The sequence below is a fragment of the Ctenocephalides felis genome, unplaced genomic scaffold (genome assembly GCF_003426905.1).
Source record: "Ctenocephalides felis isolate EL2017-DRISC unplaced genomic scaffold, ASM342690v1 CF-g0.4_SCAFFOLD_03571, whole genome shotgun sequence".
In the NCBI taxonomy this organism is placed as follows: domain Eukaryota; kingdom Metazoa; phylum Arthropoda; class Insecta; order Siphonaptera; family Pulicidae; genus Ctenocephalides; species Ctenocephalides felis.
This window is the reverse complement of record NW_020539725.1, coordinates 17,902,026-17,920,952: the sequence shown is the minus strand read 5'-3', so window position 1 is coordinate 17,920,952 and position 18,927 is coordinate 17,902,026. Positions and strand designations below refer to the sequence as shown.

At 31.3% G+C, this 18,927-nt stretch overlaps 1 protein-coding gene across 2 annotated transcripts in view; it reads left to right on the top strand.

The window, feature by feature from the left end:
* Positions 1-18,927, top strand: part of LOC113386798 (headcase protein-like) — a 675,189-nt gene that overhangs the window by 63,753 nt on the left and 592,509 nt on the right. For both annotated transcript variants that reach the window (XM_026624555.1, XM_026624554.1), the window contains exon 2: positions 13,177-13,273. In XM_026624555.1, coding sequence (XP_026480340.1) covers positions 13,177-13,273 — 97 coding nt within the window. The remainder of the gene's footprint in view (positions 1-13,176; positions 13,274-18,927) is intronic.

The following is an 18,927-nucleotide window of genomic DNA, read 5'->3' as shown; positions in this document are numbered from 1 at the left end:
AAGCCTTTATGCATCTCAGACTGATGTTTTTGTCTGGGTATGTCAAACTCAATACCGCCCTACCATACCATACCCATTTATACAAATATATTAAATTTAATCATTTACAATGTCACACTAAAAACTAACGATTTATATTTTTGACAAAATTCTGTCATAGTTCTATATGGTAACTCAATGTCATTCCTGTGAGTGTTGTTTCAGTATCATTATACAATAATACAATCGAAATGAAACGTTCTTTTCGTCACGACTCATGTACTCCTTAATGAAGGTAAAGGTGATAATAAAGCTATTTGTGTGCGAAACAATACGGGCTTGACGTGTATGTTTACATATAGAGTCGGGCTCCCTCCGTCTCATTATTACATTTAGACACACATATCTTTACACACAAATATTATTTTTATTATCTTTATATGGGCTTCTTCTTGAATGCTGAACGTTATATTTTTATGAACATGACGATTCCACCTAATTTTATATGGTGCGATTAAAGACGTCATAATTTCCTGTGATCGAAAAACAATGGAGCGCCTTTATCCGTTGACCTTGTGCTCGGAAATGTTCGTAGTGTATCTCTTATTCTTTTAATCGCCTCATTGTGTGTAATATCATTAAATGGATGAATACGAATCAACTTTTGGCACGTTTTATGAATAAGTACTCCACTTACGAAGATTATAATCATAGTCTTTGAAATAGTATATGTTCATCACAGTTTTTTTATTAAATTGGATGGTGTAAGTTAGTCGAAGGACGTTGGGCTTCCTGGTGGCCCACTTAATTATGGCTTTAGTTTTCTGACCAGAAGTTAATAGTTTCCGTACCAACCTTAGGTAGCCTAATACCAATCAGTGACATCGGTTTTTAACTCTTACCACACGCTAATTCCGCCATTTATATGAATTTTGCGGCATCCGAGTGGAAAGGGTATATAGTTTACAATATGTTTTCAAGTGTAAACAGACCTCCTCTGGCATTTCTGCATGAATTCAAAATTATCAGTATTAGAAAAATACTAATAAAATATATCAAATAGATAAGCTTTTAGACTAACTCTAGAGTTGCCTGTTATAGAGCCACGTAGTTATGAAAAGCTTATAAAACTCTCAACTTAAGTTCTGATTGTTGTTCAAATGTTTTTTTTGGCATTATTTCAAGTTAAGTTGGTAATTTTTACACCTGTTCTGAAATGGTCTAGTAAAACTGTAGAGAAATACATCTAAGGAAATAAATGAAGAACATGTGTGAGGTGAAAATTACTAAGGCAATGAAAGATATTAATTTATTTGTATCATATATCTGACGTGCGTATGATTATTTACCCATTGCGAAATATACTGTTTCAAAATCTTAATTCTATTATCAATATTCCTAAATGCGTGAAGTTTAACATGTTCGGCTTACACATACATATCTGTCTATTAGCATGTTTGATATAATTTTGTTGTTTTATTCAAATTTGGCGTTTGTTCCCAGCCGAAACATTGTTGTCGTTGGCCTTGATGTTTTTTTTTATTTCATTTAGCAAATTCGTGATTTGAATATTCAGGAGTCATTCGTTGGGCGAGCATTGGAATAGGAACGACATTGATTTAATATGACTTAGTTACAGACCTGTGTACGATTTTTATATTGTTTTTGTCATGCTTATTATTAGTAGTTGACGCAGTTAGACGAGGGATCTTTTGATAATTATAGTAATATTTCATAACTACAATGTAGCATATCTTCATTCCAATTTGCTGAAAAATGTTATTGTTTTTATTTTGATAAAACCGTATGTGTAGAGTATCAATGATCTGTTTTAACATATTGACTAATTAATAATTCAATAAAATTAACTTTTTTTATAAATACTACTACAATGACATTGAACAAGTCGTAAAATATTATCTAGACTTGCAAAGTCACCCTGAAGGCGAGCTCATAAAAGGCTTGCTATGACGCAGTTTTTGGCCAATCAGTACTCAGTCTTCAGTGAATCATGAGTTTAGTCGTCATTTAGATAAAAACCTTAATCAAATTTAGATGAAAAAGTTAATCAAAAATATCATCAGATAGAGAATGGTCAACATCTGAGTTGCTTTCTAGTCTACTATTTTATAACTAACCTACTCCTCTCACTAGGTTAAGAATCACGTCACAGCAGCTCATAGAACGTATCTATTTCTGATTGCTATTGAAAAAATAAATTATTATTTACCAGTTTATTTATATCTATCAAGTATTTCATTACATTGCACGCATAAAACACCATAGTATTATATAAGTCCTTCGATAAATGCGTAGCATGCTATAAGCCGGCCGGTGTTGCGGTGTATCTCGTCAATAAACATAATAATTCACTTTAATTTCTCAGATAAATATAGATCATGTTAGAGATGAGAGATAGTTATCGATATAATCGAAATACCATAGGTATTTGCTACTCTACATCTAAATTATTTTATATATAAATTTTGTGTAATAAAACTATCTCTATTCTGGTCGCAAGAAACAAAATTTTCATAATGAAATAAAAGTTCACGAATGCAACTAAACGTGCAGTACGCCTAATTTAACACATATCAACATTGAGCAGTAACTTGGCTATACTCAATTATTCGGTCATATATATTTTTTTCAATAATATCGAACATTTGCAGATTATTGTTAACCTCTCGTTGATATCACTTTCAGTAGTATGCGTTTGTTTTTCGCGAATGCGAACAGATTATAAGTATTTGTATACCAACACACCTACGAGAAAACACATGTTATTTATTACAGCATGAAGTGGATTGCGTAATATGGTTAGGCTAGGTTCTGTAGTTTGGTAAACAACTCTGAAACATTGTCTAATACAATGTGCGCAGAATTTACTGGTGCAAAGTCAGTACGCCGGTGTTATTTTTAGAACAAGCTTGTCCTTATATACATTTTCACAAATTGTGATTGACGAACATACACGTCATGGAGTGGTAGATTTTTTTTGTGTTGACGAATATGTTCGTCATGCGTGTAAAGCAGTGACCATTTGCTATTTAAATTGAAATTTTTACAAAAAACATTTTTTTAGAATATTTAAAGCATTTTTTTATATCTTAAAATATTTTTTGAATTAAGTAATACAAAATCAAAATTGAAATGACTCTTAAAGTTGTAAGTTGTAAAGCTAAATTTAAACATATTAAAAATGAAAAAAATTGGATGATCAGTGGTCTCGCAAACGTCGCCGAAAAATTGTATCCGCACCTACCTACATACTGCACCCATGCACCTATACATACACACACACTTACATAATTTTTTTCTAAAGTACGCCAAAATGCTCAAAAACCTTTGGAACGTAAAGATATGGTTGTGTTTTCGATTTTTTCCGATTGCTACAATTTGCCGTACTGGGGTTAAATATGAAGAAAAATGTTACTCCAATGAGGAATTGACTATGGATTACAATTTAGTTCTGGTTTGCAATTTACTGTAGACAGTTTCTTGCTGATTACGTATTTTACTTTCAAGATTTATTACATCAAACCGGTATAATGTCTACCAAATTAAAAAATTAGGTTACATCTATTTGAAATTAAATTATGTTGGCCACAATCGTATTAAAATTGTTACTACATAGATACCTCTTAAAATAAAGTTAATTAAATTTCACTAATTGAAGTTTCTTCATTGCCATATTTTTTAATTGGTGTCAATTTATATTCTTACGATATTTTTTAAATTCAAAGATCTAAAATACTTAATCGCTCATTTCAAAAGATCAAGAAAAAGAATTGATATACGATTATGAAACCGAAAAAAATCGAAGTGAGTGGAAATATATTGACAATACTATGAATGCTTACCGTCAATCTAAAATTTGACTTATTCATAAATTAATTTCATATCATGATTTTATTGCAACATTCGTGTTCCATTTCTTATTATTCTACTGCTTAACCACAATTAAAAAAAAATCTTGGAAATAACAGTAATTGTTAGCAATCTAAATACATTAGCCTTCTAAAGTGTGTGACTTTATAACATAATTTCACAACAAACTAATTAACACCATAATGATCTATTGATATGGGATTAATTTGATTAAAGATACACAACCAACAATGAGATAAACAGTATCTTTAATTTTTACATGACATTGAGCTGCTAACGCAATCGCGATTGTGTTGACTATCATATCAGGTTTCGCAAAATAACAGAATTCATTTATGTTTGAAATAGAAAATAATTTGTAGACAGTTTTGCAGTAAAGTAGAAAATTTTAATGTAATTATAATTTTATGAATAATTTTATATGAATGACACAAAGCCAATGATGCAGCTCAGTGCTTAATTAAAAAATCAAGCTTTTTTGAGATCTAAATTCAAAACGCCAAAAACTTTGTCCATATCTAATTTGTACTAATCAATTTCATTTAGAGAATCTATTAAAAAAAATAGAACATTTTCATATAAATTTAATATTATTCAATTAATATTTATTAATATATATTTAAATTCATGCGTACAAAATGCGTCCACGCATACTAGACTAGGTTAGGTCTTTTGTCGGGGTATGACGAGCTCTGAGGGGGAAGCTCTAGAATTTTATAATTCCCTATTGTCTCAAATAAACGTTTGTTCTAATTGGTCTCATTCGCTCTTCTCTCCGAGGATCGCAAGTCCATTAGAACTTTTGTAGATATATATGTATATTTGCTTATAAATGTTATTAAAGATATAAAACAATGACAGAGAAAATTTATGCAGTTACCAAAGATGATTGTTTCATATAGGTTAAACAATAAATATTTGTTTCCTATTTATAACTTAAGCAAACACATCATAAATACTTCGTTTTGCATATTATCTGATATGCATAATGAATATATTTTCCTTGCATATTTTATAACAATAGCAAGTTCGCTGAAAAACAAGTCGAATTCGTCGAATAAATCTACAACTTTTTCGCAAAATTCAACTCGAGTAATTACTAATACAAATAATTCGTCCTATCTCAACTGTGACATTGAAAAACCTTCACATTTGCTATGAGATAAAAAAATATACGCCATACACAATATTATAAAAATAAAATACGCAAACAACGATAAAAATGAATTCTCAACGCAAAGCGCGAACCGAGTCTGCATGTCTGTGTAAATTTGTATGCTTTTTAATTACATAAGACTAGGGACAAATATGCAAATATTTGTTTATTGATAAAGAAAAAAAGAAAAATTCTCTTGCCAGAATTATATATAGAATATGAAATTTTATATTCCAACATATAGTTCTTTAAGAGAATTGAAAAAAAAAACACGGTTGGTTTGTTACTCATGCGATGGATCGTTAGTTTGCACATAAAAAGTCTAGGTTTGTTTTTCAATACTGTTTTTGTACATTTGTACAAGATATATCTAGTCTTGTTGATTTTATTACCGTGGTTTTATGGAATTAGATCATCATAATTAAATAGAAGAAAATTATTGTTAATCATATTGTCAATCTATGTCATCATTAATTTTCGTTCCAGTTTTCAGAAAAATAGATTTTAGTTATTACTAAAACCTAAGTAAAATATATTTCCCTGCTCGTATATCAGTCCTTTTTTTTTATTGAAATACGATTTTTATTGAAATAATTTCTTGATCTTTTGGTTAAGAAAATGTGCAATGCTAGCTTAACAAATTCTTAAATGTCATGTTTTTGTCTGTTCTATTTCCGAGTGTTATCGATTTCTATTTTGCAATATTTATGGCCGTATAACAGGCCAATATTATGGGAAGGCTATGTTATTAGAACTTCCCATACAAAATTGCTCTAAATATTGTCAGAAGCCATGTGATTGCTGTGCAGGCAGGCGTCAGATAGAAAACCTAACTTAGAAACCCCACAAAGGTCAAAACGATTTTAGATAACAGGGTCTTTTTGACTCAGCTTCATAACATACAAGTGACGTTGCAGTGACAAGTAACATACAAGTGACGTTGCTTCATAACATATAAGTGACGCCTGAATGCACAGCAGATACACGACATTTTGACAGTATTCAGTAGCGTAATGTATGCAAGTTGGAGCGTAACATGGCCTTGCCATAACATTAGTCTATTGTGCGGCAGAATCGGTCCATTAATTACCATTCAGTGTTATTATTATGTTTGAATCCTTTTTTACCATAAAAATCCTGGATCAAGCACGCTGATTGATCAAGATTCCAATCAGCTATCGATTGCGCTCTCTAAACTGATAATCTTATTTTTTTTTCCATATGCGTCACCTTTCTGAATATAAAGTATTCCGAGGAAACATTTAATAGGAGGCACATATCAAATGTACCAAAAAATTGCAAAGCAATGCAATACAGATATACCCAAATAACTACTTTTGTTCTTGTTCTCCTATATTTCTGTGAACGTGTATAAGTTGACAGATCAAGCCTGTTCCATAACATGACAATTGATTGTTCTCATTTTACATAATCTAAGCTCACCATCCTCTCGCATGAAGTTCAGGGCTAATATTTTATGAACTGGGCGCCATAAAAATCTCTTCCAGTACTATCATCGGCGTTTTGATAGATATCGATAGCTCTTTATAGCAAGCCGCTGAAAGTTTTCGTCGTAGAATAAGCCAAGAACGCGCTTATTGATTCTGTGTTGTCTGCTAAACGTCCATATTTACAACGTTTTAACCTATCGTCTTCGCCATGAGCGTTGCCTATAAAAATTCCGATTTCTATAATACCGAGACCACGTTGATAGTTCTTCAATCTGGGTAGATCCTAGTATGTGATATACCAGGGAAGGGAATTATAATTGAAATATAATATAAACGAAGTCTCATCATCAAGCACTATTATCAGACTTATTAGTATTTAATGAATCGACATTCATTAGGAAGGTCATTCAATGGATTGGCTGCCTTATGATTCTTTGTGGTTCTTAGTAATAAGCACTGCTCAATACAGCTTTAGAACATATAATAATTCTGATTGTTGTAAAATTACAAAAAATAGTATCAAAGTCAATTTCTGTTTGCGACTTGTGAAAACGCCATAAATAAAATATTAAATAATACCATACTCCCCAAGGTTAAGTTAAGCAAACAAAATCATTTAACGTGTCTTCCACTTATTATCGGTTACTATCGCCTCAGTACTTACTTCTACATGGCAAACAAAAACAATATTTTCAATATTGACATTCATTTCAAATATTTGTTCAACGTGACTGAAGAATGCGATATGAGTTTTCTCGACTGATTTTATCAGAAGATAAAAGGTTTGCCAGCCTTGGCGCAGACACAGAATACGCTGCATAAGCGGAATACCATCGGATAAATTCTCTAGCGATATAATAACGAGCCGAGTGCAACGATCAGAAATAAATTCACAAACTTTGCGGGTAAACATTTCACATACTGGGTTTAGAATGGGGAATTGAGGGGCCAATTCTTCGGATAAAATAGAAATGTTAAGTAAGTAGACTGTTCAATCTAAATCGAAATCTAAATCCTAACCTCCAAATGGCACAAAAGGTAAAATTAACATCAGGTTGACTTCACGCATTTATGGTATTGATATTAGACATCTGTCTTGTCATAAGTTTTTTTTAACTCGTTTTATTTAGCAATCAGAAATACATAAAGATTCCTATGAGCTAAAATGACAATATTTAAGAGCGATACCTAAGAAGAGCTCCAATGGGATCTTCTCAGTTTAACAATTACTATGATAATATTATATTAGACCTAATCTAAGACTAAGTCTAAAGGCCATTGTCAACTATTGATGGGTTCGAATGTGAGTCCAATTTGCGTTTGTATTTTTCCTTGAATTCTTCGAACGTTAAATGCACCGTTTTCATGTTGAGATCGCTGTGAATGGTTTCATTTGTTACGTACCACGGAGAATTAGGAATTGTACGTAAAATTTTTGACTGAGCTCTCTGCATTATAGCTATATTTGATTTGTAAGCACATCCCCAGAGCTCAATTCCGTAGGTCCAGATTGGTTTAATGATTGTTGAAGTGAGAACAAAGGGTAGTGGGCAGATGACAGGTTGGGATAGGTTAAGAATTAGGATTGCTAAATCCTAGCCTTCAAATTGCACAAACGTCAAAATTAGCATCAGGTTGACTTCACGCGTGTGACAACAAAAAGTTGCGCATATGATAACATTGTTATTTGACATTTCTGCCATTTGGAGGTTAGGATTCAGAAGTCGATATAGAGTAAATATCAATGCAGTGTAAATTTTGGCAGTATGTGACTTATTCTAGCAATATTATTCAGCAAAAGAGGTAACATAAGATCACTATTGTATACGAGGAATTGGCTCCTAAAGAAAATTAGGAAGAAAATGTTACCAATTTATCAGTTTGACTACGCGCGTGTGATATCAAAAGGTTGCACTTATAACATTATTTGACATGTCTGTGCCATTTAGACGTTAGGATACGTTAGGGTTCATGACATTTTGAGAATAGGATAAGTTAGGATCTAGGACATCTGAATCTGAATTAGTTGTCATGAGGGCCGACCGAAAGTTGCACTTCTGATAACATTGTTATTTGATATTTCTGCCATTTGCAGGTTAGGTTTTAGAAGTCCATGTAGTGTAAATAGCAGTGCAGTGTGCATTTTGATTGTTTGCGGCCACCAACTCATGATTATTCAGCAAAAGAGACTGGAGATATAACATCTATTTATCAGGAGAATTGAGTCTACAGAATATTAGGACAAAAATTGATCACTTTTTATATGCAGCATCTCAATTGATATAATTCAAAATTCACATCTTATTAATTTGGGTGCGGAGTGCCCTGTTGGTGTAATTTTAACCCTTCATATCGCAAATTTCTCTTCAGCAAATAAGTAATTACATAATGCCTAATACTTATTGTTCAAGAATCTGTTATTATTATCTATTCCCTGTAACACGTGCATCACTTGATATTTTCGTAATGATATAAATTGGGTGTGGGTATTGCTCGTGACTGGCGTGTGTCTGAGTTGCGTTTTGATTGAAAGATTTTATGCCCGTTGTTCAATTATACAACACGAACTTTAATTATTGTGCTGTCAGTATATTGCACAATATTGATTTTTAGCTTTCCAACATGAAATGCGTTGAAATATTTTGTAACATAGGTATATCTTATTATAAAGACAAATGTCTCATCAAGTATAATTTGTCAATTGAATATATGTATTAGTAGGATATAGAATAGAAGATGATGCTAGAAATGCTCTCCAGAGTATTAATCCAGGAAGCATTATAACACATTCACGGATTTTTCTAAATTGCTCTCTCAGCACTATTTTTCTATTGAGAAATATAAGTTTTGATTACCAATAAGCTACTTGTGAGATTTATCTTGTCCAGTCTCAATAGTATTGAGTCAAATTTATTCAATTTCTCATATTTTGTACTCTATATTTGGATAAGAAATAATTGGCTTGATGGTGATAAAATCTCTACTAACTTGTATTTTTTATATATACTAAAAAATACATCCTAAATTTAAAAAAAAAAGTAAAAATTTAAACATGTGCGTAAACAGTCTCATGAGCAATTATAGCATCATCTACCAACCAGTTTTATCTCAACTGGATTTTAATCATACTAGTAACTAGAGCATTTTCCTTATACACATATTTTTATTAATGCAATTGCAACCAATGCATATTTATATTCGTTTTATAATTTAACACATATTTTTATTAAGTTATTTATATTTTTACTAAGCCGATTATCTCTGCGGTTATAGAATGGTACCGTCGCAATTAATATATCATAAAATCATGCGATATAAAATAAATCACATGAATAATAATCCAAGTTTTTTGCATGCTCAGATTAATGAATATTCTATAACTTGTTTAATGGTATCATTAAATAATTCATCCTACGTTACTAATTGGATAATTAAAAAGGACCGATATATTACTGATTCAATTAAATCGAATAATACATATTATAATAATAAATGGTAATCTGCCCGAATGGTCCATGATGTGAGTGCACCAGAAATCAATGATTCCTTTTCCATTGTTTATTATTATCATTTTACTACGTTAATCAGTTTTTTACACAGTTGTATGCATTTTTTTTCCTAATATTTTTCTTCCATGGAACTGGACCTGTGCTTCGGCTTTCAGTTTCCTGTATTTTACCTTCTTGCCTTATTCATCAATAATATTCATTCTTCTTCTTACCAATACTTTTAATCCTTTTATTTTACTTTCGACGACTTTGTGTAGGAGGCACTTTTTTCGCAGAATGGGTCCGAACCAGTTTCCTTTCCGTTGCAGGGTTGTGTTCAGTACAGTTCCTTCTTCGACCGCTCTTCTCGACACTTCTTTATTGGTTATTTTGTCTGTCTCCATTACCACAATCCAAAAACTCTCCGGATAGTTTTTGTTGGCCTTTCTTAAAGTCCATGTATATATGCTCCGTACAGAGCTATGCCCCAACATTTTAGGGGGCATTCATTAATCACGTGAGCGAGTTTTTAAGGATTTTTCGACCCCTCTCCCTGGTAATCCATGGTGATACTCAAAATTACCCCCCATCTCCCACCAAACATCACGTGTGTTTTTAGTTACGTAAAAAAATGTACAATTTTTTTTTAATGTTCGAACTTCTTTAAAAAAAATTAGTTAAAAAATAAATACACGTGATATCTTACAATACCCTCTCTTCCCCACGTGATATTTCGTGATTTTTTTGTCAAACCCCCCCCTCCCCCTGAAAACCTCACGTGATTAATGGACGCCCCCTTATTAGTCTCTTAAGCCGAAGCTTTCTTTGTTTGTTTGCTCGTCAGTAGCTTTCTTAAATCATATACAATATTTTATAATGATTCTATAAAACTGATAATTGTGGTTTAGTTTCTGTACTCTATATAGTCACTATTTTCATTTTTTGGGCGTAACAATGTGCTTTAAGCACAATCATTATTATCTAATCGATTTGCTTTGATAGTTTTGATCCATTTCAAAATTCAATCCACTTTAGTTAAAAAGTGATCAACAATATAGCTTGACAAATTTAATCTTTCACGTATAAGAAATCATATCAATATGAAAATATAGAGCCTTTAGAATTTTTAGCTAATTCTGACTTAGCTAGTCTCTACGCGTTATTTATTCTACTTTATGATTAATTTTGTTATTCTTGATTTGATATCGAAAAGTTTATGAAAATTTTTCTCGCTGCTTTCGATATATCAAAGAATAAAGAATATCACGGTCAGGTGCAAAAAATAAATCACCCTTCCAAAGACCTACTAATATTTAACCATATCGATAGTATCTCATTTTCAATAATTTATAATTCGAGATATGCTTCCTACACGTGCAATTTTCTTATTAACTGCCGCAACATGTGCAGAATCGTCGTACTCCTACACATCGAGACTAGGCAATTGCTTTGTAGACAAAACGCACGCTAGTTTCCGCAATGGCGCCTCCTGTGCGATAACGACACGTAGCCCAGGCAGGAAGTTCTGCGTTGCAATGGCAATGCCTACGTGTAAGAAAATTGCGATAAGTACCATGGGTCATGCACATTTCAGATAGTGATAGCACGATGACTGCATTTTTTATTAATTATTTTTATTTGTTTGTTTTTCAGTTTGATTTTATCTTAATGACTGGGTGTGGATTGTGGTAACGCCATCTATTTCCAACGCCATATATTTCCAAGAAATATAAGCTATAGAAAAGAATTAGTATATTCATCGATAATTTGAATACTTGAAGTTGTTGAAAATGAGAGGCAAATGCAATTTTTTTTACAAATGCAAAGACTATCAAATTTAGTATTTGTTTAGCAGCGCTAATAATATGTGTTCGGACATATTTTCATTTTGTTATATTGGCCATGAAGGTAGCAATCTTCATGGCATTGAGCGTTTACACGGGATGGTTGCTACCCCTGGTAGAGGAGCTAGCGGAGAGTTTAATGGTACTAATTGTGTAATAAATAATCAATAAATGAATCTTCTTTTATTATAACTTTGTAACAAATCAGTGATTCTAATAACTGCAACAAATACATAATATATCAACAAATCAGTGTTTAATACAGTTCACAGCTACAAGGGTTAAATTATAACCCAACAACGTGAGTTACCGAAGGAGAGTTTTAATAAATTTCATAACTACGTGACGCATTTACAATATGATTTCTATATATAATTTATTGTCTTGTATACTTTTATATAATTGTATAAAGAGATTTTGAACATCTATATCTAGAATACACAAAATGTGAGCAACACACGTTTCCTGCAATCTTTGCAAAAAATAACCATCTGACCACCGTTGACTTCATTTAATTACCACTCCAATCCAACACGCTCTATCTATATACAACTTTGTCGACATATAACTTAGCTTTTGATAAGGACAAGTCTATAAATTTTATATCCATTAACTGTAACACGATTTTCAAATGTCTTGAACACATACATTGTACTTGCAATGGCAATAAAAACACCTACACGAAATTGCAAGCAATCGGCAGGTGCATGCGGACGGACCTTTCGGAGTTAATTGATCGCGCGTTTTGTAATTTATAGGTTGTCAGTAATAAGATGTTGCAATATTGAATCAATCGTTTCCTAACATAGACACCCACATGGTTTATGAGTAGAATACGAATCGCCTTTGATAATAAATAATTTTAGAAGGAATAATTTTTTCACGTATAGGTTGCAGATTATTTAATATATAAACATTCTGATATATACATATATATATATATATATATACACATATATACATATATATATATATATATATATATATATATATATATATATATCAAATAATTATCAGATGTATTATATGTATTAAATAATTTACAAAATATCTTAATCGAAATTCAGTGAAAAAAATCCATTAACTGGTAGCGAGTTGAAAATTATTCGATTATCAAAATTACTACTACGCAATAGAGCTTTGTGGTAGGAGTTTGAAAATTTAGGGTCATCCAAATGTGTCTTTTAATAACAAATTATTTAAAATAAGATTATGAAAGAAAGGTTCAAAAATATCAAGGGTGATCAAAAGTTGATTTTTGTGTACTGTTTACTAGTTATAACATTAATACTATTATTTATAAATAATATGATTTGTGTAGTTTGATATCCAAAGCATATTAGTAATATCTAAATTCTTATTTACAGAGCCGGTTCTGGAGCCAATGGCATCTTCTCTCGTCGCTTGGACTTTTCTTCCTTCAATTTGCTGCCTCGTCATAAGTTGAACTCCTATCATATTAAGGTGAGTGGAAGTAATTTTTATCTTTTATTTTGTTCTTCCTTAATTAGATTTATGAATAACGAAATTGTTTAACCAGTTTGATTCCTCTTGCTGTACTTTTAATTCCAATCTGTCAACCTAAGACATTAAGTAATTGTTTTGACATTATTTTATGGCATTCTGAATGGATGGCAACACAGTAGTTGTTGTCCAATCTAGTTGTGACTAATTAATTCTACTCGAAGTATTGGTTGGCATTCATTGATTATATATGCTGCTATACCCACGAGACGCGATTTTTCACTTGAGGTTATATTTGAAATCTGTAACCTCAAATTTTTACATCAAAGCTGATGTACTTGGTTGGGATCGAACCATCGAACCCGGAACTAGTTTGTACTAGCCCAGTACGAACTGATTACGTCACCGCTTGCCCCATGAATTCATAAGGATTTATATTTATTATCAAACTATTGTATAGTTATATTTATAGGAGTTATATTTTTAGTATCGACGGCGTACGTGTCGATAATCATGCAAGGATTATTCATTCGACATTTACACGTAACTCTAAAAATAAATTCTATTTGCTTTAGGAAGTCGTATGAGTCATCCCTCGTAGCACGTAGCGTGAAGGGTTTGTCGTGTAGACGTAATGAACACAACGGATAAACGACCGTCGCTACGCTTTGTTCGTATTGCTACGTCGTTTCCCGTTTTCGTAAGGAAAAGCTTCTATTTCTAACTCTGTGTGAAGGATTTCGATTAGTCTTTCTGGTACTTTAACCAATGTTTGATTAAATTTAGAGTAATAATATTTTGCTTATTTAAATATAATATTTTTAAAATTGTAAAGTAACTTTTCTAATCTGTTGTGAACCGATTAGTTCATAACCTGAATTGTAGAAAGATTTAGTGATCCACCGAGATGCTGCCCAACTTCGTTGAAGTACTGTTGAAGCCCAGATATAATGAATTGCCATATCAAACCATTAAAAGACGATGAATAGTTGAAATTGTTGTTCATTTAGATATTTTTTTTTTTATTAAACTCTATTTGATTCAGCAATCAGAAATACATAAGGATTTCTATAAGCTAAATTGACAATAAAATAAAATAAAAAGATAAAATGATACGATGTTGAAGATTGACAGATTATAGATATGTTTCTTGTTTGATTGTTGATATGATAAAGGTGTCACTTGTTTGAATTTTGAGTTAATACTGATCTTACTTGAGATTTCAGTTGATATTAACTAACAGAGTTTTGATAATTTTATATAATTTTTCTGGTTGGTTTATTTTTTGGTGCAAGCGACTTCCCATTACATTCATTATCCAATCATATATTGACTTGAATTGAATCATATTATTGTGAGTTAGGTGAGTTGAGACCAAGTAATATGAATTTCTTAGAAAGAAAGATCAATGATTGAGGAATTATTTATGTATAGACAGATGCAATACAATATAAGAGATTATTTTATACTTCGAAATATGAAGTGTAATAAAGGGATTAAGTTTTATTATTTCTATTATATATCAAAGTATTAATATATATATATATATATATATATATATATATATATATATATCTATATAATTCCTTTAGACCAGGGTTGAGCCTCAGGTGTTAACATAATCATACTAAAATATTGCCATGAGTATGGTATTATTCCTTTTGTCATCTCGTCATATATAAATTTTGAAGAACATCTAATCAATTATTGAATTTTTATCTTTTATTCTATAACCGAATTATTTTCTGATATCATGAGCTATAATTACTTCCTCCTACCACTAGATATACAACGAGATTTTCATAAAACTCTAACTCAAAAGGCGGACACCAGTTAGTGATTATTGGTGAAAGAAAGAAAGATTACCTAGATCAGCTTATTGACAAGGAAATTAATATAATTATCATAAAATTTTCAAAATTTTTCATATCCTCTCATAACAAAAACCATGAGACTTTTAGGGGGCGTCTATTAATCACGTGAGGTTTTTAGGGGGGAGGGTCTGATAAAAAATCACAAAATATCACCTGGTGGAGGGAGGGGTATAGTAGGATATCACGTGTATTTATTTTTTAACTGACTTTTTAAAAAAAATCAAACATTTTCGAAAAAAAAATTATTGAAAATACACCTGATGTTTGGCGGGGGAGGGGGGTAATTTTGAATATCACCATGGATCACCAAGGGGGAGGCGGGGTCCAAAAATCCTTAAAAACTCGCATGAGTATAACTCAAATGGCTGACATCACTTAGCTCTTATTGGTCAAATATAGGAAAGGTCTCCTAGCTTAAGTCATAGAGAAGCATATCTGTTACTGTATATTACTATTATAATAAATACAAAACATTTTAATAGTTGCCATTTAAAAATACATTAAATCCCACGAATAGTCGTCTTCTCTCGCATTCAATATTCTATAATAGTATCAGAATCGCTGAGGCAACTAGTCGGAAAACTGCTTAACGTTAAAAAGATTGTTTCACAGGGTGTGTCTCTGCGATAAATCGCTTCGCCAGCATGATGGATGAACGTAAATGAAAAAACAAAGTCAATGGCCTCTCAAATATTGCAAATAGCATCGTAACGCATAGACGTATTCGTATACGTAGTATTCAGCAAATATTTTCAGCAAGCGGAGCGGGACCCAGGTGCAACGAAAATAGTTCAATCACATTCACCTCAGACGCGCAACTCCACGTAGTAAACCATATTGTGAATTTATTAGGAATGTGCAAGCGCCATTTTGCTCGTCTAGAATATATAGTAAAATACATTAATGCATTGTTATATAAAAAAGCTGATGATAGTGTGAATATTGTTAAAAAAACTATAGATTTTTATCACAATTTAGATATTCATGATCTCTGATGATTTTCAAATATTAGAGCACACCATTTGAACAGCTAGGGGCCAATTTTTGGATAATTCATAAAAAACTATAGATTTTTATAATAGTTCTGATATCTTAACATACGTCTTCCATATTAAGTGTAAACATTTTCAAACATTAGAGCAAACCATTTAAATTGAACAGTTAGGGCCGAGTTTTTGGATTAAATAGCTATGATGTTATCGGTCTTTTATGTTGAGAAATCGCATAAGTAGTCACGGACTGTAAAAAAGCTATGACTCTGCTATTCGATCAAGTGATTTACACAATAAGAACTTCTTACTAAATCCTAACCTCCAAATGGTACAGAAATGGTCAGATTCAGTTCCAGTCAGAATATGGCTTCACGCAGGTGTTGTCATAAAAACAATGAATTGTTACACTTATTTTTCCTTCCTACTACTAATCTATTTTAATTTATGAAGACCTTTCTTTACAATTCATAATATTGATAATTTTATATAAGCCTTGTTGTATTTCTTATGATAAAAGGTAATAATTGTGAATATTTAACTCACAGTTTATTATAATTACATGAATGAACTTAATTTATTAATAAAATTATTTTTACGTAATCTATTAGTCACACGCCATCTTATAGTAGCTTATATAGCGTTATTGAATAAATTGTAAGAATTTTTCTTTAGTTTAATTCATACATAGCTACTTTTATCGCAGAATGAACTAGAAAGGATATTGTTAAAAAACTGTCTTTGGACGCCATTTTTTTTCAATTTGGCGCCAATTTGCCGTAAAAATTCGAGGTGACAAAGTTGAAATTCTTAAAGGCAACATCAAAATCTATAAGATTATCAATTTTCAAAATTTTCGGTGTCCTATACCGACAACAAACTTTTTTTGCACCAAATGACTGGACTACTAGGTAATTTTTCTTTTCTTGGCCCAATAATGAGTAAATTATATGAGAGTTTTGAGTTAGAATTTTGTAAATTTTTTGTTGTATTTCTTGAGGAGGTAATTGAGTATGAATGATTGTAAATTTTGAGCCTATAAAAATCTAGATAATTTGTTTTGTTTTGTTTATTAAAGTGATCTATACCAATCTATACAAAGTACATTGAGCTAAAATTTTTGGCTTATCATTCACATTATTGTAATAAATATTATATCGATAGTTGGAGAATCATTCCAATAAGTAAATTCATCAATTCTGTTCATATATGCAAAGATGTTGTTCTAAAGGTCTTCAATATTATCATTGCGCAGCTTCATTCTTCGGTCTTCTTGAAACTGGTGTCTCAAGAAGCTGAGTGACTATAGAATTTGAATGATGTTCCAGTTTTTGAAAATATTTGACACTGTAATTATTTATTGATAGCTTTTTATAATTATTGCAATAAATTATTGCATTAGATATTTAATTAATTTTGTGTAGTATTCATTGCGTTTTCATTTTTTCAGTCACTTAGGTGGCAAAAGTTTGAGCAGGTTTGACTTGAAATTTGTATCTGATGCAGAGCTGCTTATCTTCTTACTCAATAGTTAAAAAAAAACATACTATTAATTTGTTCGGGCAATAACATATGAGACTTAGAGAAGAATCTTTTCTTCTTATTTGCAAATGTTATTGAGTACCACTACCCTTCACAAAATAGTTAGTCTTATTTCAATATCATTGATAAAGTATTTCATAAGATTGACTTGCATTTTCACGATGAGCATTCATTGTCTCACTTTTAGCAGCAATGCAATTATTTTCTCCATTCATCTATCTATTTCCACCATACATTCTTTCAATCAAATAAATAATTCTGCTAAAAATTGATGGCACAAAACAAGTTATACTGCTGAATGTACCTATTCTTTTTTAATACACGATATGATGGCGCTTTCACTTTGCTTTTCTGGCAATTTTCATGGTCGGATTTTCGTTTTTCATTTTGTGCACGGTATACGGATTCATTCGCAATGCTTTTTGTGTCCTTTGAAATCGGTCTGCGTGTTTTTGTTTTGTGCACTCCGCGGTGATTTATATCTCTGTACTATACGGTGCGGCTGCAAATTCTCTCTCAACTCAAACACAGACAAGGTTCTGAATACAAAAGCGTAAAAGACAAGAACATATTTTGTATATTTTCTTTATACATTTACAAATACACTGCATTACTACTACTTGTAACATTAACTTTTTCTAGTATTAATTGCAAATTAATTTAATTGTAGTTGTTTTATTTAGAATCTTCCAATAATTTTACATTGACTTAATAATTCATTGAGTGAAACAAATTATCACAGTTTCGGAAATGACCAGCTTGAATAAGGATAACTATTCATTGATATTCTAATGAACTTGAATTTTACACGCCAATAGGTTCATAATAGAAGAACTTGTTTATGTTTACAGCAAATTCGTAAGTCGTAATTGCTATGTGTTTTTTCGAAGATTTTTTAGCTAGAAATTATAACAGCTATCTAAATTTTTCGTAATTACACATTGAAAGGCCAATTCTCCAATAAAATAGACTGTACCATAGCTCTGTTATAGCAATCTTTTCTTCATATAAGTTGGTAGTAAAAATGTAAAAATGCTATGTATTTGCCGTGAAATCAGGCGTTTTACACATAAAACTTAACTTCACATATGTTACCATGACACGTCCGAAAGATGCAACATTCTTTTTCTGATGTTTATGCATTTTCTAGGACAGATTCATATCTAAAATGCATGACTTATGACTGCACAGCAAATACGTAGAATTTTGATAGCTTTTACTTCCAATTTATTAGTGTAATTACATCGTA